The sequence below is a fragment of the Euwallacea similis genome, chromosome 10, assembly GCF_039881205.1.
Source record: "Euwallacea similis isolate ESF13 chromosome 10, ESF131.1, whole genome shotgun sequence".
In the NCBI taxonomy this organism is placed as follows: Eukaryota; Metazoa; Arthropoda; class Insecta; order Coleoptera; family Curculionidae; genus Euwallacea; species Euwallacea similis.
This window is the reverse complement of record NC_089618.1, coordinates 3,760,857-3,782,584: the sequence shown is the minus strand read 5'-3', so window position 1 is coordinate 3,782,584 and position 21,728 is coordinate 3,760,857. Positions and strand designations below refer to the sequence as shown.

Genomic DNA, 21,728 nt, shown 5'->3' with positions numbered 1-21,728 from the left:
ATCAACAATGTGCGAAACAATGACCCGCAACAAAGCTGCCTTTACGCACCAGTTCGCCGGGCGCACACCCATCTGATTGTCCATTGTTTGGCCCACACAGCGGCGTCCCGTCGAAACATATCTATCTTTTCTCGTGTGACTGAAGGCAGGAGGAGCTCCGCCACTGGCACAGGTTACAATGTATCCTTGGCGCATCCTGCTGTTCAGAACAATTTGCCTCAATTTTCGATCAGTCGCCCGTTGCGACTATTACGGAACATGTGGATTTCCGGTTGTGAAAATGAAAGCCGAAAGTAAAACAAAAACAGTTTATTTCAAAAAAAGCTTTATAAAAAAATATGTGTAATATGTATAACAAAATGGGCTTACTGGCCGAAAATAATACTAATTAAAAATACGTCGTAAAAAGACAAACTGGCGCTCTCAAAAATGTATTATACCTAGTATATACAGGGAGATTCGTTTAAACACCTATACAAAATTGTTCTAAGTACTAACTTCCCCTGTCCAGGTGACGCCCTGTATATAAACAACTAACATACTGGACGGATACTGGCAATGAAGTATCTTCTAAAATTACGTTAAAAATAAGTACATATTTATATGAAAATAAATACTCAGTATATACACTAATCATCTTCACTAACGATCGGCTAAAGTTAAATCCAGTGCGCTGCTGCCCTCTCCTTCTTCCTTGACTGTCTCCCTAGTCTCCTCTCCTGTCTCGCAAGGCTTCACACTCAAATCGATCGGTTGATCCTGGTCGGGCGCAGGCTCGGCTATAGTCGGCTGTCCTCGCAACCACAACTCCCTCCACACCGCCGGATCTCCCGCCAGCATCGGAAAAGGAGGAGGGAACCACTTGGTGGGGGAAACAGCTGGCAAGGAGGCGGGAGATATGCTAGAGGGCAACTGCGGCCTTAAATTGAGGCTTTTCAGATGGTTGTTGTTCAAATGTAGCGTTTTTGAGCTGCTCCTGGATAAGCAGTCCGTGTCGCTGCTCACGCGGTCACTCAGAGGAGACCCGGACGGTTTCAAGTAGCTCAAGGCACTCGCGGACCGGACTTCGTCATCGGGGTCAGCGGAACTGGCCCCGGAATCGGATTCGCAGTTCGAGACACTATCGCGCACTGCTGGAGAGGTGCCAGGCACACTGGGAAGACCGGGGCTGCGGAACATGGAGCTGAGGTATGGATTGGGTCGCAGAAGACCTGCGGCAGCTGCCAAGTTCATGCTGACCTCACTGTTTTGGGGCATGAAGGGTGGAGGCTGGTGATGTTGCTGCTGCTGCTGTTGCTGCTAAACAATTGCATTAATAAGAGATTGTTGGCTCAAACTGCCCGTGTATGCAACAGCCAAGCGGTTTTGAGCAAACATACCTGTTGCAACAAGCAGTGGATTTTGAACCAATTGGAGCGCCTTCCGTAGCGCGATCCGCTCTTGGACATGCCCACCATCATGCACTTGCGCAGGCGACAGGCCTTGCACGCGGTGCGATTCTTCTTGTTGATCACACATTTGCCGTTGTTCTTGCACTCGCTAATCGAGCTCACGTTGTTGTACGTGCGGCCGAAGAAGGACTGGAATTTAATAAATAAAAGTGTTGAAAACGTGGTCATCAATGCGACTTTGCGAAAAAACAGATCCGATCTGGCCGGGAGAAATTTATACGGCCAAACGCGCATTTATCTTATCGCGACAGCTCGGCCGGGCGAATTTCGGATTCCGCAAAAGCCTGCGACAATGCTCAGGGATTCTTTCCATTCCGACGCCATAGAACTACATACATCACCGAGGTTGATATGCGGCTGCGTTCTTGGTTTCAACACAACTGGCAAAGAAACGAATGCAAAGCGATTATTATCGTTGATTCAATTAAATTTGATCTTATATTGGGACATGAAACTACCAATGATGGCGCTGCGAAACATAAACCTCCCACCGGAATCCATTACAGAGAGTTGACAGTAATTGAAGTTATGAGAAACGTCAAGTGTCACGTGTTTTACAAGAAGTAACCAGAGGAAATCTTCAAAATTTAAATCCTAAAAAAAAATTCCTACACCAATAACTTTGTTGCAATTTGAATGTCTAAAAGTTTCCACCATCATTTGTCAAATTGACACATGAATTGAAGACTAAATAGTGGCGTACCAGAAAAGAACCTGAAGGAAACTGAAAATTAACAAAAATCGAGAATCTCGACATGTTCTATAGTCAATTTAGTGCAGTGCTCTAACCGAAAGTTTCCACTTGAATCTAAAATAAAACAGTAACGTGGCTAAAAGGGAATCGGCGAAAAACAAAACAAAAATTATGAACTTCTGATAGTAAGTCGCTCTAATGAATTGTCCATATAGGGAACGTCAACTGGTCAAATGAACAAAAGAAAAGATTCAACCTAACCCAACTTTCGTCTCCTCCAACGTGTACTTTCCGAACGCAGCTCCTCCACCCTGTAAGTTGATTAATGGCCGTACCAAGGCGCGCATGTCGCGTTCGATTCGAAATATGCAAGTGCAAGGGCAGCGGTTCTCATGATTCGTGGTCTGCCCCGGTGCATATCATACATTTGTCGTGTTCCCGGTGCAATATCGCTTCTCTTCTTGCGAGAACACGAAAACGATACCCGGGTACAAGTTGCGCCGCGACTTCTACACGAATCCAGGTGATATACATGCGACTCGATCGAGTTTCTTTGATTTAAATATCGCGCCGTGACAGCTTATGCGACGACGCCGCTCAAAGCGATCAGCTGATAGTAGCCATTTTATTTTTTGACTTGTTTGACATTCGAGAATATTTGTCAGTTAATTATGCCGCGGTGACGGGCACATCTTCTGACGCATATGTCGTTGGCAACATTGCCGTTTAGGTATATGCCTGATTATGGTGTGTGTCAATCAAGATTGCGAGGAGCAAAATGATCCAATTAGGATATAGGAAGCGATCCTCCTCCGCCGATAAATTTCCGTATGAAATCACGCGGCATTAAAACAACATAAATTATAGCTTTTAGTTTAATAACACTATAAAATTACAGTGTAGGAAAGCGTCCAGGTCGGCATATCTCGAAGACTCCCTGCCAGGCAGGTTGTTAGTAACTATAACATATAAAAGCCGTATTTTGATGGTTCGCATAGCGGTACGGCTTGTATCAATCGTGAGGAACATGGAGGTACCAAACTTCGTGTGCAACAATCAGACTTTCCACTGAAATGTAGCCGCAGATAATTGTGTGCAACCTGTGCGTTACAGTCGGACTTTTCTGATTATCTTTAACTGTAGTTTAAGGCTTTTGCATGTTTGGATCTTCGCAGAGATCTTCGGCATGCCCATGAAATACGGCAGGTTGCCCATTGTTCCTCTTAGACGGACACTAAATCCGGTTCCAAGCCTAACGGCAGATAATAAATTTCGCTCTTCCACAATAATCATTTTTAAGTAACTGATTAAGGTTAATACGGGAAAAAACTAATCCGGAGTAATTTACTTAGCCGCTCGGTAATCAATCGTGACTAAACGCAGCATAAGAAAAGTAAAAGTAGCAATTTGTTATAACCGACCTAATAGATCAGATATAGTTGCGAACACACACATAATAAAATTAATTGAACAGGTACAACAGCTTTAACAATCTGTTGCTGCGCGGTTATACTTTGGTCCAAATTGGTTCTCACACTTTTCAGAGGCGTTTTCGCAAAGAATCTCTTATTTTTCACGTACATAGTTTGAGAAACGAGGAAATTCTACATAAGGTGGCAGCGTTGCCCTAGCTTAACGACAGGTGACAGCTGTCTCCTGTACTTACAGCAACGTTGCAAATCATAACTCTTAGTTTGATAACCGCTAGCAAAAACAAGCAGGAGATGCGTAAAAGTTGGCAACGTCACATTAATTTTACAGTTATCAAAATGATCAGGAAAAGAGCTGCCAAAATTTTGTTAAATTCATAAAAACAACGGATAAAGAGATAATGTGTGTCGAAAGACAACCATTCGTGAATCTTCAAAACCGATAGACAGAAACCGCAACATATATACAGAAATGTTTTGTTATTTCCTCTAGAAAAAAAGAACTCTATAGGCCTTTGATGGATTTATCTGCTTAAGTCTGACAACACTGCATTATTGCTCTCAAGCCGTGACGTTCCGTCAAGTCGTCCAAATGACGCGGAGAAGTAAATAACAGCTTTCAAATGCTGCGCAATGTTTCCTAACTTGTTGAAAATTGTTGTTAGTTGGTGCGCATAGGAAGTTGAAAAAATTGACTCATTAAGTGTGACGTGACCAAAAGTCACAGAACTATTCGCTGAGACAATGTTGCTTGTCTGCATTGATTTGCTCCGCAAGTCGACACGTTTGCCATAATACTTCAATGAATTTGTGACAATAAATGATAGCTGTCAAACACAGTTTAGAGCGTTGCCAAATGTTACAGAAAAAATCGGTAATACTTCGATTCTTTGGAGAAGACCTCATGATGGTCTCGAAAGCAACATCATTCGGAATTCTAGACGCGGTCGGTCACGTTCAGCATCAGACATTCGGCTACATACGGCCGGTATGTTGTTGTCGAACGAACGGTGCATACCATCCTTAATAATCTGCTATCTCTAGTTACACCCACCGATGGTACGAGAGCCTGAGAAATGGGTTAGCGGACCGTCTCAAGCGAGCAATGCAAAACTGAGCAATATGGGCGCGATGACTTTAAATTTTCGTCTTTTATTGTCGCTTTTGGTAATAGAGAATCGAAATATACAGGGCGATAAATAACGATGGTTGCGGCGATAAATCGCGGGGAATTTATCGCCTTCGTCGGCCCACGGGACCGTCGCGGTTATTTACCATTTGTTTATTAATCCTTAAGAATGGCTGTAATTATAATCGAATAAATTACGATTCGTTTCAGAGGCGCTTCCTGGGTGCTTTTATTTATCTGCCGGACCTTTGGCAGAGCGAGTTTCGTGCCTAATAAAACACCTCTAAAAGGCCAAATTGCAATTGGGGACATTCGTTGTTACAAGAAATGTCATAGAGCTATGGAATAGACCTGCAATTAACGGCGATCAGTATACTCGCATAATCGCAAAAAACCACCTGAAATAAATGGTTATTAATGTGTGTTATGATCCTCGTTTCAAACACACGGAATGTGGCAGGAATGCCTTGCTGTAACAATATGCAGCTAGTGGTTTTTGTTTGGTTAAGCAACGGCTTTGAAATTCCATTTTATTGTATGCCTGGTTGTCTAAGCGACAATATCTACATTTTCGACCTAAACATGCCGGTGACAAAATTCAATTTCAATGCTCAGATGTTTGAATATAGGAATGCCCCCGAGCAGTCTGTCCCAGCTGCTCCGTGAGAGCAGTTCCAGCAACGAATATGTCGCAACTACTCTAACAGGGCAGTTCCAGTTTGGAATTTCGGAAATCATGACTTACGCAAGAGTTTCACATGCCAAATCCACTCGAGCATATATAATTTATAGACCGAACTAAATAAATAACGTGATATAAGTGGCATAAATACATGTACACACCCATCGAGAATGAAACGTCCTTGCTCTCACGTGGGAAAATACATATTTTGAGCATCGATGATTGTCAGCTCATCTCCAATAAAGTGCGACAGCTAAAGCAAATTGATCTCCGTGGAGAAAGAGAGAAGACACATAGGAATCCGGTGAATTAATAAATTGATTTCTGTCCGTCTCCGGTAATTGTTGCTGCCATTATTTTGTCAAGGAAGATTGATGGAAACCGTAAAAAGTGCGCTTTTTCCCAGTCAGCCGAAGATTGAAGAAACGGAATCGATATTATAAATTTGTCGGCCTAGACAGCTCAAGATGCATTTTATAATTCTGTTTAATCGAGACCAATAAGTTCTCGATTCTCAGTATAAATAAAGTGGTTCCGACTGAGTTCCTGCGACGAGATTTGTCCGCACCTGGAAATTATGGTTCTCACCGCTCTATTGCGGCCAGCTCTGAATAACGAAAGCCTCTATTTCAACTTAATAGTGGCGCCATCTCACATTTTACAACCATACATCACTAGAGCGCCAAAATTTGAACTTCTCTCTCCGCGCCAATTTAAGTATTAAATTCGAACGCGAGTGGAAGTAATGTGAGACCATGCAGCGAGGAACGGTCTAATTTCCCATCCTGATGCGTAGGCCTTAATGACACTTCTTATTGAAATGCACATAATCTATTGCACCGTTGTATGTTCGGTCTAATAGAGACTCTCCACCTTGATGATAAGACCCTTTGCAGTGGCTGTGATTTTCATGAAAGAAGAAGTTCCTTATCAAATAAAGAAATGGTTCATTTAGGTACTGAAGAATCGCTGATTGAACGCGGAAATAAGAGAAGGTGTACGGTGACCTGCTGCGACAATGGAACCGACCGCTCCCTATTTCGCAGAGGAATTAATATGCATAAAGGCAGGAAAGAGAGAATTAATAGTTCTTAGACGAGACATCAGTTCGTATTGAGGTGAACCGATCATTTGTCAACGCCAGTCTCGGTCTCTTCCTTCATATACAGAGTGTGTCACCTCTACAGAGATTGAAGAAATCCGTTTTGAGCGCTCCGATTGTCTGCTTCGAAAAGTGAATTTTTTAAATGAAGCGCCCTGTATATTTTTAGATATTTAGAATGCACACTTTAATTGGAAAATATCAAGTAAAGGTGCTCATTTACTCTATTGGTTTTGGAGTTCTCGAGGCCAAAAGCACTTGGAAGAATTTTATGTAATTTCCTCTGTAAATTCACGAAAAACTAGAGAAAACGCGAGATACGACGTAGTAGTCGATTTAAACATTATGAACCAACGGAGGCAGCTTGAGTAATTTCGATTTCTCGTACATCAAATAGTTTAATTCAGGTTAGCAATCACCGGTGCTTCCTTTCCTTTTATTAATCACTGATTAATCACTGAAAAGCCATTACTTCTGGTACGATTCTCCACGGTCTTCGTGGTATTATTGGCAGAGTTATAGGAAATAGAAACTTACCTTACACCCCTCGCACGTAAAAGCCCCAAAGTGGAATCCTGCAGCGGGCTCACCGCAGACTTTGCACAGCTGGTTCATCTGAAAAATAGCACATTATAGGTAATGGAGCAGGGGCAAAATAGGTTTAACTGATAATCAATGGTGTCCTTTGGACACGAGACATTCTTGTGTCATTCGGAGCCGCCTCGGTCCTTTAATTAGGTGTCCGCGAGTCCTCTCCACGGTTGATTAGCATTCGGCGGAGGAGCAAAGGCCGCGACTGTCAACGGGACGCTTGAATGGGCATAGACCATTGTGACGTACGGAATCCGTGGGAATTCGATGACCCCCTGGACCGTTCGGTACTCATACACCTGTTTTTTCGCTGTGTGTGTAATTTATTCGAAGCCCTATACGAAGGCTCTTCCGAACGTCCTCCTCAGGCATTCCGCGGCTCGCGCTCGACCGCGGTTTAAGTCGAAACGTGTCTAAAACTGCCCATTGATTATGGTACTAATACCATTGGAAAAAAGGCGATCGTTTATGGTAAATAAAAGCGATCGAGTTTCACATTTATATCGGCTTTTTATGCGGCACAAGTGGACGTACTGGGTGCCGCAAAGAGCGGACATTCTAGATCGGCTGCTGACGACACTGTTTTGATTTTCTACTCTCCTGGGGTATGTCTATTTAAGCTGCGAGGAATGCGTTATCGCTTTTCTTGTCACGGGAATAACAAATTTATTATCTCCGTAATGTTTCGCATCTTCCTCACATCTCTCTCTGAGAGAGAAAGCCATTACCCGCTTTTCTAAAAAAAGGCAATTAAAAGACATTAATTGAAAATTAATCAATTGACAATAGCTTTCGTAACGAAAACGAGACGGTCCGGGTGATCGACTGCTGGTACTACACGCTACGGGATCTCCACTCTTAATCTCCTGTAATGGGTTTTTTATGGAGATTTTGCGGCCACTAATATGGCGGCCCGGGAGTTATGGTATATGTAATATGTATGTTTGAGCGCATTAAAAACGAATAACAAAAACCAGCGATAGACTTAGAGAAAAGCGGCCGTGTCGTAAAAACCGAGCGTATCACGCATTACGCTCGAATAGTCCGTTTCCACACTGTTTCCGAGCTTTCTATAGGCCTAATGGACGTCATAACCGTAACCATAAAGAACCCACGTAGTAAGATGGTCGACGAGTAGGAACTTGTCTGAAAACATCTTTAACAGCTATCGGGAATACGTGGCAACGTTGGAGAGTACTCAAAAGTCGGGAACGGCCTTGAAAAGTCGCGAGTAAGACGAAGATAACCAGGTAAAATATTACCCATAAACCCTCTGCGATGTTGCCAGACGCCTTAAAGGTTCCCTAAAGATTTCCGGATATTTTCATCATCGTGTTATCACTCCCCTAAATGCATTGCGGAACTAGAGCAATCTTAAAAAGTCCAGAGAAAAACAGACATAAAGCAATTCGAAGAGTTGCAAAGAAATATAGGAGGAAATTAAGGGTGAAGGCATGGAATTGGCAATATTGTTTGTAATACCGATTCTGCGATTTAGTATTTCGTTTCATGGATTTTTTTAACGTATAATCACATTTTTTCATTCACTAAAAGATCATCTTTTTTTTTCATTTCAATAATGTATATATTTAGTGAACTTCTCAAGAGACAAAGTTGCTTGAAATGCTAAATTAACATTTCTTTATTACCGAAGATTAAAGCATTGAAAGATATCAAACCTTGAATATGGTGATTTCCCAGTCGCAAAAAAATTAATTTTGGTTTTTATTGATTTTTATTGTTGATGTCTCTGGAAGCTCAATAAAAACTCAATTTAATTTATTTTTAATGAGGTAAATTCCATTGAAAAAAACGGTAAAAGAATTACTATATAGCTCTCTTTATTGTTTTCAAACACATAAAATATCCGTCTGAATCATAGAAAAATAAAACGTAACAATTGTTTAACACAAAAAAACTAAACAAAAAAAAAGTAAAAATTCCTCCTTGCAATGCCTATCTGTGATGACGTAATATATAATTAAAATTTCAGGGCAATTTGGGGCGTTTTAAGTGTTTGAATTTATCAGAAAAGCACTGTGCGAGCTACGAGTGTCTTAAGTACAAACTGAGAGAAAGTTGGTATTCTAATAGACTCCACTGAGGAAATTTTATTATTATTTTATTTAACTTTTAATTGAATAGAAGATTTATCTTCTGCAATATAAAATTTAATTTTGCTCACGTTGAAAGATAAGTGCATTTCTCTATCTTCCAACGTGATAAACGTAGTCACATATTTCAGTAATTCACCTACAAATGCAACAGATTTAACCCCTGTTTTCTCTCGTTGAAAGATGAGTACGTTTCTCTCACAGATTTTATAACATTTTTGTTAAATATTGAATAATTATTGTTTAAGCTAAGAATTTTTAGCGTTTACGCAGGAGTAATAAAGCAAGTAATAAAATTATAAAATAGAAATCGAAAAGCAAATCTGCTTTGCGGTTATTCCATTCATTGCAATTGATTAGTGCAGGTAGAGAGGGAATGAAATTGAACATAAATAGCCACAAAATGCCGCAGATAATTGAATAAATTGTACAAAAAAATTAAGTTTAATTTTTTATTTTGAACTTAGTAATCTCTGGACAACGCGACTTCAAAATATTTTTTTGTAGGGATGTAATTGTGCTTGCTTCATCTGGGTCCTTTTTCTAATTAAATTTGAAAAAATATATTAAAAAAAGGGCACTAAATTTCAAATTTAGTTAATTTATCTTACATGGCGACTGTCTCAAATTTCAAAACCGAATCTCATTTTTTTTTATCTTCTTCAATTACATGCTTTTTGAATTGAATAACAGCAAAGCAAATCTGCTTGCAAATTCCCATTTTGTAATTTTATTACTCACTTTATTACTTCTGCATAAACACTAAAAATTCCAAACTTACTGCTTTTAAAGCATTAAGAGCATTAATTAAAATTAGAGAAAATTTATTAAATATGGCCGTTTAAAGCACTAAAATATTAAAGCGTATAATATAACTTATTAAGTTTCTGCTTCAAGTTTCGGATTACTAAAATCCTGACAAACTTACCAGGCATATAATTCCAAGACTCCAGAAAGTCCGGGAAAAATTATGACAAATCCATCAGTTAAATAATAATTCGTATTTAAAAATAATTCCACGCCTCACTCCTGCTGCAACAATTTTGGAGGTCACAGGAGCAGAAGTTTCACTGAAGAACATTTAGATCCAATTTTTGATTTTATTTGCGGGAACTTAAAGTTTCAGTAAAGTTGCATATAATGACTCTCTGTAGTACTTAAACCTATATCCGAAGCCCTCTTAGTAGGCCCTCCTGAGGCCAAATCAGTATGGTTTTTTTGGAGTATAATCGAAGCCAGAATAAAGGTGATCTCCAGTTCCTTAAGAGCTTTTTCTTCAGTATTTCGTAATTGAGAGGTTCAGAATTAGTGGGAAAGCTTAATGGGGGAATGTTATGGCTGTGTCTTACAGCGAAATCGCCATAGCCAGAAGACAATAGTCCAAGTTAACGACTCCCCATTAAGCGAAGAATTTTCTGCAAATCTAATAGTACTTAAACCTCCATTGAAAGCAGTTCCAGTGAGGTCTCCTGAGGTCAGCACAGATGCATTTTTTGGAGTTAAATGGGAATCAAAATTAAGGTGATCTCCAGTTATTAAAGCTGTTTTTCTTCAGAGAGAAATTCAGAATCAGTGAGAAAATTTAAATGGGGAAAGTTAGGGCTGCGTATCTTGCACAGGGAAATCACTAGACCCAGAAGAAAATACTACAAATGGAGATCCTCCATTATGTCAATAATTTTCCACGCATCTATAATAGAGAAATCAGTGCGGTTGCAGGACTCGAGACAGTTTTCAAGGCTAAATTGAGGACATATTTGCAGATGATCACCTCGCAAGCTACCACTGGTGCCAAATTCCAGATTTTGCCCTCTAGAAGAACTGGCAGAGCAACACTTAAATGTGTATTTCTTGTCCTTGAGAAGGGTCCGACGCCTCAAGAATCGGTCCAACCTGAGACTGTTAGTATGTGGGTCAAGCGTATTTTTTTTTAAATGACCCATCTTTCTTTCGGTGGCGCACACATACGAGCACCCGCTTAATTTACACTCAGGAAGTGACTTAAAATAATTAACAGAAATAATGATACCTACAATAGCATAATTGGCCGCCGCATCATAATCCATTGAACCACATTGAACAAACCGCCCTCCGAATAGTGGTCACTTGGCCGAATCAAATACGCGCGTCATCTCACTGGACGCGGTACCAACCTGCGCGCATCGCTCTGTATATTCTCGACGAACCGCGCGGATTGCACTAACTAACTCAGCATCCGAGGTACCGAACAGTGCCGAGCGCGCTGTATCCCACCAGAGGGCGCCTCGTGCCAGCCGGGTACCACCACTGGGCGGTTTCCGTCAACTGCCTATTGGTCGGCAGTTTCCGCTCCCAGCCAATGGAACCCGAGTAGAGGCCGGGTTCCCGCGACTCGTCAAGACAAATAAAATTGTGCAATCGGCTTGAAAATAATTATGTAAAGTGTGTGCAGGTGGAAGATGAATATGGATTGGTATAGTACTGCGGTTATCGTGTATACAGAGTGGCTCTGCCGCAAGATATTTCCATGTACGATTTCGCGCTGAGGTGGAAGGTGTGCGGGGAGATCACCCAGTAGAGTGGCAGCCAAAGCAAACACGAACCAAATGGAAAGTCGTCATCAATCGACCTGAAACACTACAGCGCACAGGTGCATCCATTTCAAGAGCAATAAATTAAACAAATATGGCCGCGCTATTATTGTCGACCGTATATTTGCTCGTCTCGTTGTTTATTTACATTTTAAGATCGATGTGACCTTTTCGCACTGTCCTCGGGAGGACGTGGACGATCCGTGCAAAGCAAACATCACACAAAACTGTTTAATAACCGCTTATTTGCGCGCCGGCCATAGAGATTTACGGCCCGGTTTTATGGTTTAATTGGTAGGTGTCGAAGAGTGGCAAAACTGAATTTCGTTGAATTTAGATGACTGTTTGTTTTAGCTGGTTTGGGTGAACGACACTCGTGGCCTCATGGCCTCAACATCTTGGTGACTCTTCACATTGGAAAAACACTTTTGGTCCAGCCATTTAGATGCTCTTTCATGGAATGGGGTCACCGTATAATAATTATTTCCAAAAATTCTGAACTCCCATTTATATAGCGTCCCATTGCTCATCTTACAACAAGTATGTTTCTCCGTGTAGTAGCTGAGACCTTTAAATCTGGTTTAAGCTCCCGCAATACCGCCATACCCCCCATAACGCGGTTTCAGTACACCTAAATAAGACATCCTGTAGAGCACAAAGAAATAAGAAAACAACTCAATCATTAAGCCGCCTTTATTTGACTCAGATACTGAATAAAATAGTGACTTACTTAACAGAGTCTTTCTCTCTTAAACTTAATTGCAATGCTACTCTAGAGGAGTGTTAAATGGACTAGAAAAGATTGTGTTCGCCGCTCTAAACCACTATCAAAAACCCAGAAAAAACATCTCACTTGTTCCCATAAAGCTTGGGCAGCTCTTCCTCGAGCCGCAGCATCTTTACGTAGCTGACCAAGTGCCAGTCCTCCCCTCTTTTCACGTAGGAGCTATAAAAGCTGACCAATTCTGTACTGCTATCCTTCTCCAAATCTCTAACCAACAGACTATCCTCTTGGCTCTCTACGGCCGGTTGGCAGTCATTCCCGTGTTGCCTGCAAATTTGACTGATTTCTGTGTAGGATGCGTTGATTTCATGGATATCTGCAGATTTGAGTATTAATGAAGAGTGTGTGATCAGCGGAGGTGAACCTACTGGAGTCGTTGAAAGTGATCAAAACTACTCTTTCGGTCACTTCAGTGGTGTAAAAGGTATCGTTAGGGCCGGCGAGACTGCGCCGATTAACACGCTGTGAGGGCCGTAGTTTATAGTAGTGTTCGGACCAGTGCCAGATTTTCAGTATAAACCCATTTAAGTGACCCTTAAGCTTCTGACTGTCGCTGGACTCAAAGGCGAAGGCTTTGGGTTGCATTACAAAGGCGTAGTTGTAGCTCCAGTATTTTAATACCTTAAAATATTATGACAAAATCTGGCAACATTCTCACAGAAGGAATGTAACGTCATTTTTTGCACAAAAATGTCAGAAAAATCTCTGGCCAAAGGCACTGAAGCGGGCTGCAAAAGGTCGGAAGTCAATTCCCTAGTCCAAATCCCCTCTGAAAGTTTTCCAGTTTGTCGCATATGCCAAACAATTACATCCAATGAAACCCCAATTTCCCCTTGTAATTGCAAGGGAACTTTGGCCTATATCCATTTGAGCTGTTTGGAGAAATGGCTTAATCAATCCGGAAGGAACTTTTGCGAACTTTGTAACTTCAGGTAATCTCTCAATAAACACAAGCGCCCAATTTGAAATTTAAATAACTCTAGATACGAATCCATTCAAACTCAAAGATACACCTTTTGTGAAAGTCTCACATTATGGATTTGCCATCCAAGAAATCGGCGCCACATCCGCTCAGACTTGATCGTCGTAGCACTCCTCACTTTAGTAACATCAGGCTTGCTTTTCATCTGCACTTACGGTATGGACTACTTTGGATATCAAGCTGAGCAAGAGAGCATTGACAAGGCCTGGATCAAGTTAACTTTAGTTTCCTTCTTAGTAGTAATCATACTTGGTTACTTGATAGCTGTTTATTTGTTGCTGAGGGATCATCTGGTGCCTTGGTACCATTGGTGGACTCGCACCATGAACATTCGCTTGCAAATCCTTTATACCCAAGGCCGTCGCTCCGAGTTAGTGTAACTAATACCTAATAAACGTGGTTTTACTCACTTGATCTGACTGGTCGTATAAGGTGAGTTTGCAGTGGCATTTTGGGCAGTTGGAACCATTGCTGATCACCAATTTGCGAGAGCCTGCATAGAAGATGTCTGAGTTGTTGTGTTCGGCTCGGGGCTCCACTGTCATTTGATATTTCGCGTTCTTGAAGGTCTTTTCCAGCTCTGTGAAACTGCACAAATGCCAATTGAGTAAGGAAAAAGTTGAATTATGAGGAATGTGGGATGTTGTCTTGGTTTAAAAAGGAAAGAATTCCCAGGAAAAAATACAAAAGGCAAAGTGCAGTTGGAATGCTCAATATAACACCCTTATAGCTTTTACTGGCACATTAATATGCATCCAATACTCGTCTTTGCCACTGTAAATTCCCCTAAATAACCAACAATTTGCAAAAAAAAACAATGGTGAGGTTTTGTCCATTCATTTTGGCTGGTTCATTACTCAAAAATTCAAAGGAATGTTCCTCAAAAGTCTTACCATTACACCCACCTGACATAATAAGTATCACTTGCATTGATGCACTTATATGTGACAAAATTGCCACTTTTTACAGTTTTATAAAGGGCAGTAATTTGCCCACAATGCACTGCTGGTATATTAGTCAAAGCCTTGCCAGTTCGACCAGACAAAATTAGAAAACTTGACTAAAAGAATTAATTATTCCAAGAACACACTGACAACAAAAACTAAATATACCTTTTTAAACACGCTAAGTAGTTCCCTAACTCCATCATTATTTAAATCTGCAATGATCACAGGCAAGCTTAGATCCCTCAAAACATTCCTCTCCTCTGCACTATGAGCATGCCAAAGCACCTGCCCAGACACTGTTTCTATTGCCTTTAATCCCTGAAAAATCCCCATATAAACAGCCCAATCCAACACCCTTTCAGACATACTTTTTGATCCATAACCAAACAGTCTAATAACCCATCCTTATTTGTGTCTAACACCCCACAATCAATGCCCAAAGGCTCAACATCCTGTTCAAAATCCCAGGCAACATTCCCTGGAACACAAAATTTACAAACCTGCTTAAGGAGCATTAAGGAACCAACCAGATAAGCCCATAAAAGACATAACACCATGCTTAAGACTTTTAGCACTGTTAAAGCTGCCTTTGTACATTAAAGCCAAATTGTGGCTAGTCTTATAAGCCCCACTAACCACATTAATTGGACCCTTAAGTTCGATACCTTCCTGCACATGTTCCCAGTTGGATATTTTAACTGGGCAAGTGTGCAACTCAGAGCAGGGCAAAACCCATAGGAAAATTATAATGGGCAAGAAGCAGAGAATAATCGAGGCCACAAAGGCTATCTGAAACTGGGCTTTAACAACATAACACATTAAAAATAGACTTACCTTTCGACTCAAAGACATTTTGCTAGCCCCCCGTTTAATTTTTACAATATCATCGTCCAGCCCTAAGCTGTGACCATTTTGCCTGCTGAATGAGTCTTCATAGTTGTTCAGACTCTTCGAATTGTAGCTGGTGCAAATAGGCTCCATACTAATTTCCTTCTCTGAATCTGAGTCGCTGAGTGATTGAGGCAATGGCGAGTATATTCCTTGCATAGAGTGGGCCATCTTCATGGTGGAGCCTCAGGGGGGCTTCGGAGGCTTTGTTTCTCCCTAAAATTGCCCCTTTTGTGAGTTATTGATCCCCATTTTTGTTTTGTTTACATTCTGCCGAGTGTCAATTAATGTGGTATGTGTCAATTTTTCATAAATGTCTTTTTGTGAGTAGAGTGGAGTTCTCTCTTTTTGGTGCATGGTTAATACTATATGCTGTGATAGGGTGAATTGCAATAAAAATGGCGCATTTGTTTGGGTACGTCATTGATATGCGTGACGTCACTCGGAGTGCTTTGATGCAAAATCACTTTAAATTAAATAAATTGTTTAATATCGTTTAATAAATATAACAAAATTTATACAAAAGTCTGTCGCAATAAATTGTCTAACTAAAACATAAAATATGGCCATCTTTCCATTCTGAACACCTCTCTTAAATACTATACCTACAATATCACATACAGAATCACTTATTACTATCCCAAATTGCACTTAAAATCCATTTTCATCACCACATAGGCACTTTGCTCTTTTGATGGCCGTTATCATACCTAAAATTGCCTTGGTCACTCTAGCAAATTTCATGAGGAAATTACTTACTCATGTATGGTCACATTATGGGGCTCCCGTCCTAAATTCGAATATCTAGACATGATAGACTCGTTCTCCCTGTAGTCATCTTCATTGCCTCGATGCTGTTTACTCGAGCTTCTATGAGGGTACCTCCAAGGGACCCCTGAGAGCTCAAAATGATGGTCTTCAGGTAGCTTGGAAGGATCCCGATGGTGTTGCTTTTCTTCTTTCTGCTTCGAAGACAACCTCCTAGTTTTTCAGTGAATTAATAAGATAAACGACTAATAATTCATTTAAAAAGTTTACTTGAGTATTCGATGCCCAATTCCCTCAGGTTCCTCCAACCTGCCACTGCTAGTTTTCTTCTTTTGAAACTTTCTCCCTCTGCTGTCTTCAATAATCACGTGCCTATCATAGGGAGTATCATAGTCTACCTCCAAAATTGTGGAGAAGCTATGAGGATTTATGATCTCTATGGTGGTTATTATCACCCCCGCAGTTAGACAAATGCTTCCGGCGATTAAAACGAGCCAGAAACACCAGCCGAACTTGAAATTAAGGGTCGTACCCTCTGTGTGGATGACTAGAGGAGTTTCTGGGAGCATTCCGAAGTACCCGCAGATGGTTGTAAGAAGCAAAAAACCACATGTGGTCATTAGTAAAGCCCCATATCGGGGCACTACTATGAGCATGAGATTCATTAACATCCAGGTGGCCAAAGAGGTCCTGCAATGAAACTCATTATCTCTCTGTCTTGTTGACAAAATGGTGACGGCTTACCACAGCATGATTATAGCAAAATACCCAGCAGCCCTGTATTGGCCTCCCCATGCTAGACCTTCTTGGCCCATAGTGAAGTATTCGGCCACGGTCAGGACTGGGAATGGAAGTCCCCTAACCAGGGCTTTTCTGAAACTGTCCCCCATTTGCTGAGAATCAATCCAGTCGAAACGTTCGTTGTAGTCTATGTCGATGGAATGATTGGCTGCTGAACAAGGATTGTTACTGTTCGTATGAGCAATTGCTTGCAAACTTACAGCGTAGGGTGATGTTGACGTGTTTGAGCCCCACATAAGCGCCTAAATGCGCGGAAATTTTCTCATCAGAGAAAGCCCGATAAGTGCTGACGAGGGTCGTTTCGGCCATGTGCCAACATGACCCGAAAAGGGATACCAGAATGGTGGCTCCCACCAAAAGGGAAAGAGTGACGGCACAGAATGTAGTGAATCTCTGCAAAAATGCTAAATTGGTCAAGGTGGAGATAAAAAATTCGACCATATTACTCAAATATTTATGTTAATCATTATTAGGAATGAATAATTGTAAACCTTGTCGTATGGTGGTCGTTTCGCAATTAATTATTTAACTTTATGAGGGTATATTGCATGCAACGGAAAGGCAAAATTGCGAGTTGCAGTGCACTCACCTCCTTGCGAATGCCCGGAAATATTATCAAAAAGGCGATGTAGAGGGTGACGAAAATAACCAGGAAACTGATGACGGTAACGTCCCCAGTGACGGCGGTGCGGTTGCTGAAGTTGTACAGCGTGGGGCCTCCATCGTATCGGAAGGCGTCGAACCAGCCCTTCATCGCCAGTCAAACCACCCTGAGAGAAATGGCAATTAACACAGCACAATTTTCGCCCAATTTCAATCCTATACCTTGTTAATATTAGAAAGTTATCAACTTGCCAAAACAAGGGCGTACTAAGAGTAAGCTTGGCTTTAAGAGCAAGTCTCATAGGAGAATTGAGTGTGCCACTAGATAACGAAAAATAGTAGTGGGCGCCATACAGATCACCCTTTTAATAGGTAATCAGGCATTTGCCTGCTATCTCCCAATACACGATCAATATCATACATCTTGTTTGGACTCTGAATTTCTATTTTAACCATCAATATGGTTTAAATCATCGATATTTGGAGATTTTACCAATAAGAATGCGTCAACATAGACAATACTGAGCACACAAGCACGTCATTTTCAATGGTGACGAAGTCACTCAATGACCAGCAAGTATGCAACAAAATGTGCTAAATCACTTTGGCGCTGGGTTGTTGCCCTTGACCATGGGCGGCGAGACCCAATACCAGTACTACAATTAATCCTGGCATATCAAAGTTGGGCGTGTCATTGTTGAGAATGGTCTTGCGAATGCGGTATTTCCGCTCACTGCTTTTTCGGCGTGCGTGTGTGTGGGCTGAAGGCGAATTTTAATTATTTTGAGAGGAACTATTGTCGTCCTTAAGAAATTAGATTATTTTGACAGAATGGTGAAGGAGAACCTGTGCATAAAAAATATCGACTTATTAACGTCTGTTTTCACCACTTTTTCGATGACCAAAACGCATTAAATGGTCGACTTTTCTCGGCAAAATGCAGTCTGCGCCTTTTTGCCCCACATAATGGAATTTAAAATGCGACAGCCACGCGTTTGAAATGCTCTATTTCGCTTTCAGGCGATTATGTCTTTTTGCTTTCGCTCACTTATGGTGTTCACGTAAAGCGTTCTATTAAAGGAATAGCAATAATAATAATTACCATCAAGCCGGGTATTATGCAAAATTGTAACGGGCAATTTATTATTATTAATGGCTACTTTTGTAAAGCACGAAGTGTCATTTGCATTTCGGGCTGCAAAACTGTCGCAATTAGAACTGGTGCGGTGGTGTGAGGCAATTTCCTTAATTCATTTTTACATAGTCGTTATCGATTTGCACAAGAAAAAGAGAAAACAGATGCTACGAAGCATTGTTGAAGTGGTTAGTAGACGTGCAGTAGAGTTGAGCCCATTCAGCGCGTTTCGATGATTAAGGTCGTGGAGACACGATTTTTGGCCATTCAAACGCCAATCATGTGCCCCATTGTTTAGCGGTAATATCGTTAGGCCCCGTCAAATACCAGGATGTGATGTGTGTCGCAACTCATTCTTACCGAAAAAAAAATTAACAAGAGAGTACTGCAGAACTCATTTTCTTCAAGTTGAAGCACTCACAGTTCACTCACGACTCACGACGATAAATCTATGAAAGCAGAACTTGCAGGAACTCCACCACGAAACCAAGCAGCAAAACAATCGAGATTCGCCTCTTGCTTGGGACTCAGTTGGCCGTGGTACAGGAAGGGGCCCATCAAGGCCGCACCGATTGGATCCTGCGTTGCCGCGCTGCCTCGGAGCCACACGGCAGTACCGCACGGCACCTGCGCAGAGCGCCCGAAATGCAGGAACTGCGGCGCGATTTGGCAACTGAGTCCGGTGCGACCTTGCCTGAAAGAAGCCGGAATCGATTGACTTTTGTTTTATTGGATTGGAAATAAGCACGGAAAAGTGATAACTGCTGGGTAAGTACGTACCGCAATGTTGGTCGAGATCCGGGAATCGAAGAGTTTTAACTGCTGCAGCTTAAGTGCTTTGTGCGACGCTTCAAAAACTAATTAAAAAATTAATTAAGCAGCAGTAATAAAATACAAATTAATTTTTTAAAACCTCGAGATTTCTTGCGCCGATACCGGCTTGATTAACATTTACCCGCCTCGCAATCGCAATTAATATTAATTATTTTAAAATTAATTCATTAAGTTTGGGCAATTGTTTCATTAGAGTTTTCTTTGTTTTGGACTGCATCAGATAAAAGCACAACTCGTCTCTGGTTCGAGGTGGCCCTGATAATGCTTTTATTATGGGACTTTAAAAAATTAGCGATGCCGGACATTTTTTTAAACGCATAAAAACACTTAAATTACACGATCAAGTTTACCGATTACTCAATGCTGCTGACCTCTGGCTAATTTAAAGTGGAGAGTACAAGGTTCCAACTATCCTCTCTGCTATAGTTAATTAAAGCAGCTATTTACCTGTGCTATACATAGAGGGTGTATGCACTGCACGCAATTACTGGCAGTATGTGTGGCGCCCTTGAATGGACAAGCGGGAGCCGATGATGATATTAATTGTATGATCGTTTGAGCGAGGAAGAATTATTACATCCATTACCCATTCAAGTTTGCTTGAAAATCGTCCTTTTTATGGTTCGCAAGGCCAGACATGTTTCTATTTTTTAACCCATTTAGCTTGTTTGCTTGTTTCGAGTGTTTGTTGCCTTTAGTCATAATTTGCGTTGGATTTTAACTCGGTTATTTGGGGGAGAATCAAACTGAAAAGACGTAATTATTTGCGCGTTATACATGTATTGTTTATTCTTGGCTAAATGGCGAATATTTTGATTTTTTTTTAATACCAGCGTAACTTAATAACACTATACGAAATGAAAAATGTTCCTTAATAACACTTCCATTGTGTAAAAACTATCAAAGTTCAATAAATCATTAAAAAACCCACAGGAATTGCGCCCTACGCCTATATTTGATGATGTAACACTAAGCCTGCTTGTATTTTAAGCTATGACCATGTTCCGTCATTCATTTACCGATGCAATTTGTTTTTTTTTAGCAAAATGTCACTCTCTCAAATGACATTAATGTCTGCCAAAATGGCGGTTGTATTTTGAAAATTCAAGAATTTATTGAAGAAAATGCAAAATTTTCAGTTTCCAGTTGCTTTTACAGCTTTTTTGATGTGCAGCTATCAAATTTCGGGTCTTATTGTACCAAAAAGTCACTGGAGTAAAGCGAATAGGGGATTTTTAAGCTGACAAAAGCATTTCAAAATTTGCGTGTTTTGGAGCCCCTGTAAATCTAAGCGTCAACAATATCGGATATCATAAGAAATCAAATAGTACAGAACAGTACATATTTATCTAATATAAAAAGGAATAACATTCAAACGTTTAACAGGAAACGTTAACGCTGAAAAATGGTTTAAAGGGTACTGTGGAGAGATAGTCAACTCCCTAAAATCCCTTGTTTTCCAGGATCTAACGGATGAAGTTCTTTACAGGATTAGTTAAAGAAAATCCACAGTGTATCACTTAATCGCAGCAGAAGAATTTAGGGGGTGAAATGTAACAATATCACATTAAATACTAAGAGAAAAAGAGTGAAAAAGAAGTTAAAATAGAAGCCAAATATCAGTAAATTAGAGCGAAAAGTGGGAAACCTCAGACGTTATTCAAAGTTGAGCAATACTGTTTTTGTTTCTTATCACTCAGCCTGTGTTTCATAGTATTTTTTAACAACGTGAATCAACTAGTGAAGGGACCATAATGATCGTGATTGAGCCATAAATAATTAATTTCTATACCTGAAATGCAATATCTGCAGTTTTAGGTCAAATAATCACTTCATATGTATTTAGAAATTTCCCCATATTAATTCCACTTACTTCAGCCTACAAAACGGATTTTTATCGCCATCTCGTCGCCTCAAATTATCGCATTTATCTAGCACTGAATACACCAGAAATTGCACTCAAATCCCGGCAAAGGCAATTTTGCAACCGTAGTGAGGCGCTTTCTTTAATCTTCAAATAAAGATTTCAGTATTAAATCACACTATTTTCACTACAGAAATTGACGACGCGTTTTCACTTTTCCACGCGCTCCGCGAGAAAACTCGCTTTTGCTTATTGCATTACAACTATTATTGCAACGGCATTCCTGCGACACTGCGTCATATTGGTCATCAATCACTGGTGCTTGGTCAGTGTCAAGGTGGTGGCGACCAGGGGTCACT

The 21,728-nt window shown here is 40.8% G+C and overlaps 4 protein-coding genes across 9 annotated transcripts; 1 reads left to right on the top strand and 3 right to left on the bottom strand.

Moving 5' to 3' along the window:
- Window positions 1–294: 294 nt before the first annotated feature.
- On the bottom strand, window positions 295–11,411 carry LOC136411527 (knirps-related protein-like). Of its 2 annotated transcripts, none has more exons than XM_066394131.1 (4): window positions 11,227–11,411; window positions 7,026–7,103; window positions 1,380–1,580; window positions 295–1,299 (listed from the first exon to the last, which is right to left on the bottom strand). In XM_066394131.1, the coding sequence occupies exons 1-4, from the start codon at window positions 11,257–11,259 to the stop codon at window positions 643–645; spliced, it is 969 nt and encodes a 322-aa protein (XP_066250228.1). In that variant the 5' UTR covers window positions 11,260–11,411; the 3' UTR covers window positions 295–642. The 2 variants fall into 2 exon arrangements, with proteins under 2 accessions (XP_066250228.1, XP_066250229.1); XM_066394132.1 differs by having other exon boundaries at window positions 295–1,296.
- A 1,027-nt stretch (window positions 11,412–12,438) lies between these two features.
- On the bottom strand, window positions 12,439–15,655 carry LOC136411440 (uncharacterized). Of its 2 annotated transcripts, none has more exons than XM_066394011.1 (8): window positions 15,311–15,655; window positions 15,004–15,265; window positions 14,845–14,954; window positions 14,642–14,794; window positions 14,435–14,589; window positions 13,940–14,117; window positions 12,916–13,168; window positions 12,439–12,863 (listed from the first exon to the last, which is right to left on the bottom strand). In XM_066394011.1, the coding sequence occupies exons 1-8, from the start codon at window positions 15,539–15,541 to the stop codon at window positions 12,613–12,615; spliced, it is 1,593 nt and encodes a 530-aa protein (XP_066250108.1). In that variant the 5' UTR covers window positions 15,542–15,655; the 3' UTR covers window positions 12,439–12,612. The 2 variants fall into 2 exon arrangements, with proteins under 2 accessions (XP_066250108.1, XP_066250109.1); XM_066394012.1 differs by having other exon boundaries at window positions 15,142–15,265.
- Window positions 13,238–13,909, top strand: LOC136411608 (E3 ubiquitin-protein ligase MARCHF3-like). Its single transcript, XM_066394247.1, has 2 exons — window positions 13,238–13,479; window positions 13,531–13,909. The coding sequence occupies exons 1-2, from the start codon at window positions 13,238–13,240 to the stop codon at window positions 13,907–13,909; spliced, it is 621 nt and encodes a 206-aa protein (XP_066250344.1).
- Window positions 15,656–15,839: 184 nt separating the features above from the next.
- Window positions 15,840–21,717, bottom strand: mol (dual oxidase maturation factor 1 mol). 4 transcript variants are annotated; one of them, XM_066394732.1, is made up of 7 exons: window positions 21,379–21,717; window positions 17,523–17,703; window positions 17,134–17,326; window positions 16,877–17,084; window positions 16,403–16,822; window positions 16,124–16,345; window positions 15,840–16,074 (listed from the first exon to the last, which is right to left on the bottom strand). In XM_066394732.1, exons 2-7 carry the CDS (start codon window positions 17,685–17,687, stop codon window positions 16,032–16,034), a joined length of 1,251 nt encoding a protein of 416 aa, XP_066250829.1. In that variant the 5' UTR covers window positions 17,688–17,703; window positions 21,379–21,717; the 3' UTR covers window positions 15,840–16,031. The 4 variants fall into 4 exon arrangements, with proteins under 4 accessions (XP_066250829.1, XP_066250828.1, XP_066250831.1 ...); XM_066394731.1 differs by lacking the exon at window positions 21,379–21,717 and adding an exon at window positions 19,032–19,365; XM_066394734.1 differs by lacking the exon at window positions 21,379–21,717 and adding an exon at window positions 19,032–19,365 and having other exon boundaries at window positions 16,877–17,081.
- Window positions 21,718–21,728: the final 11 nt, after the last annotated feature.

Excerpts from the sequence above, each read along its gene's own strand:
- LOC136411527 (XM_066394131.1), bottom strand. The coding sequence starts at position 11,259 with ATGGATTATGATGCGGCGGCCAATTATGCTATT. Across the intron at positions 7,104-11,226 it reads CGGCGGCCAATTATGCTATT|ATGAACCAGCTGTGCAAAGT; the intron begins GTAGGTATCATT and ends GCTATTTTTCAG. Across the intron at positions 1,300-1,379 it reads TCCACTGCTTGTTGCAACAG|CAGCAACAGCAGCAGCAGCA; the intron begins GTATGTTTGCTC and ends GCAATTGTTTAG.
- LOC136411608 (XM_066394247.1), top strand. The coding sequence starts at position 13,238 with ATGTCAGAAAAATCTCTGGCCAAAGGCACTGAAGCGGGCTGCAAAAGG. Across the intron at positions 13,480-13,530 it reads TGCGAACTTTGTAACTTCAG|ATACGAATCCATTCAAACTC; the intron begins GTAATCTCTCAA and ends AAATAACTCTAG.
- LOC136411440 (XM_066394011.1), bottom strand. The coding sequence starts at position 15,541 with ATGAAGATGGCCCACTCTATGCAAGGAATATACTCGCCATTGCCTCAA. Across the intron at positions 15,266-15,310 it reads AAATGTCTTTGAGTCGAAAG|ATAGCCTTTGTGGCCTCGAT; the intron begins GTAAGTCTATTT and ends GCCCAGTTTCAG. Across the intron at positions 14,955-15,003 it reads GTCTTTTATGGGCTTATCTG|GGAATGTTGCCTGGGATTTT; the intron begins GTTGGTTCCTTA and ends TTTGTGTTCCAG.
- mol (XM_066394732.1), bottom strand. The coding sequence starts at position 17,687 with ATGAAGGGCTGGTTCGACGCCTTCCGATACGATGGAGGCCCCACGCTG. Across the intron at positions 17,327-17,522 it reads TTCCGGGCATTCGCAAGGAG|AGATTCACTACATTCTGTGC; the intron begins GTGAGTGCACTG and ends GCATTTTTGCAG. Across the intron at positions 17,085-17,133 it reads CGTCAACATCACCCTACGCT|CAGCCAATCATTCCATCGAC; the intron begins GTAAGTTTGCAA and ends ATCCTTGTTCAG.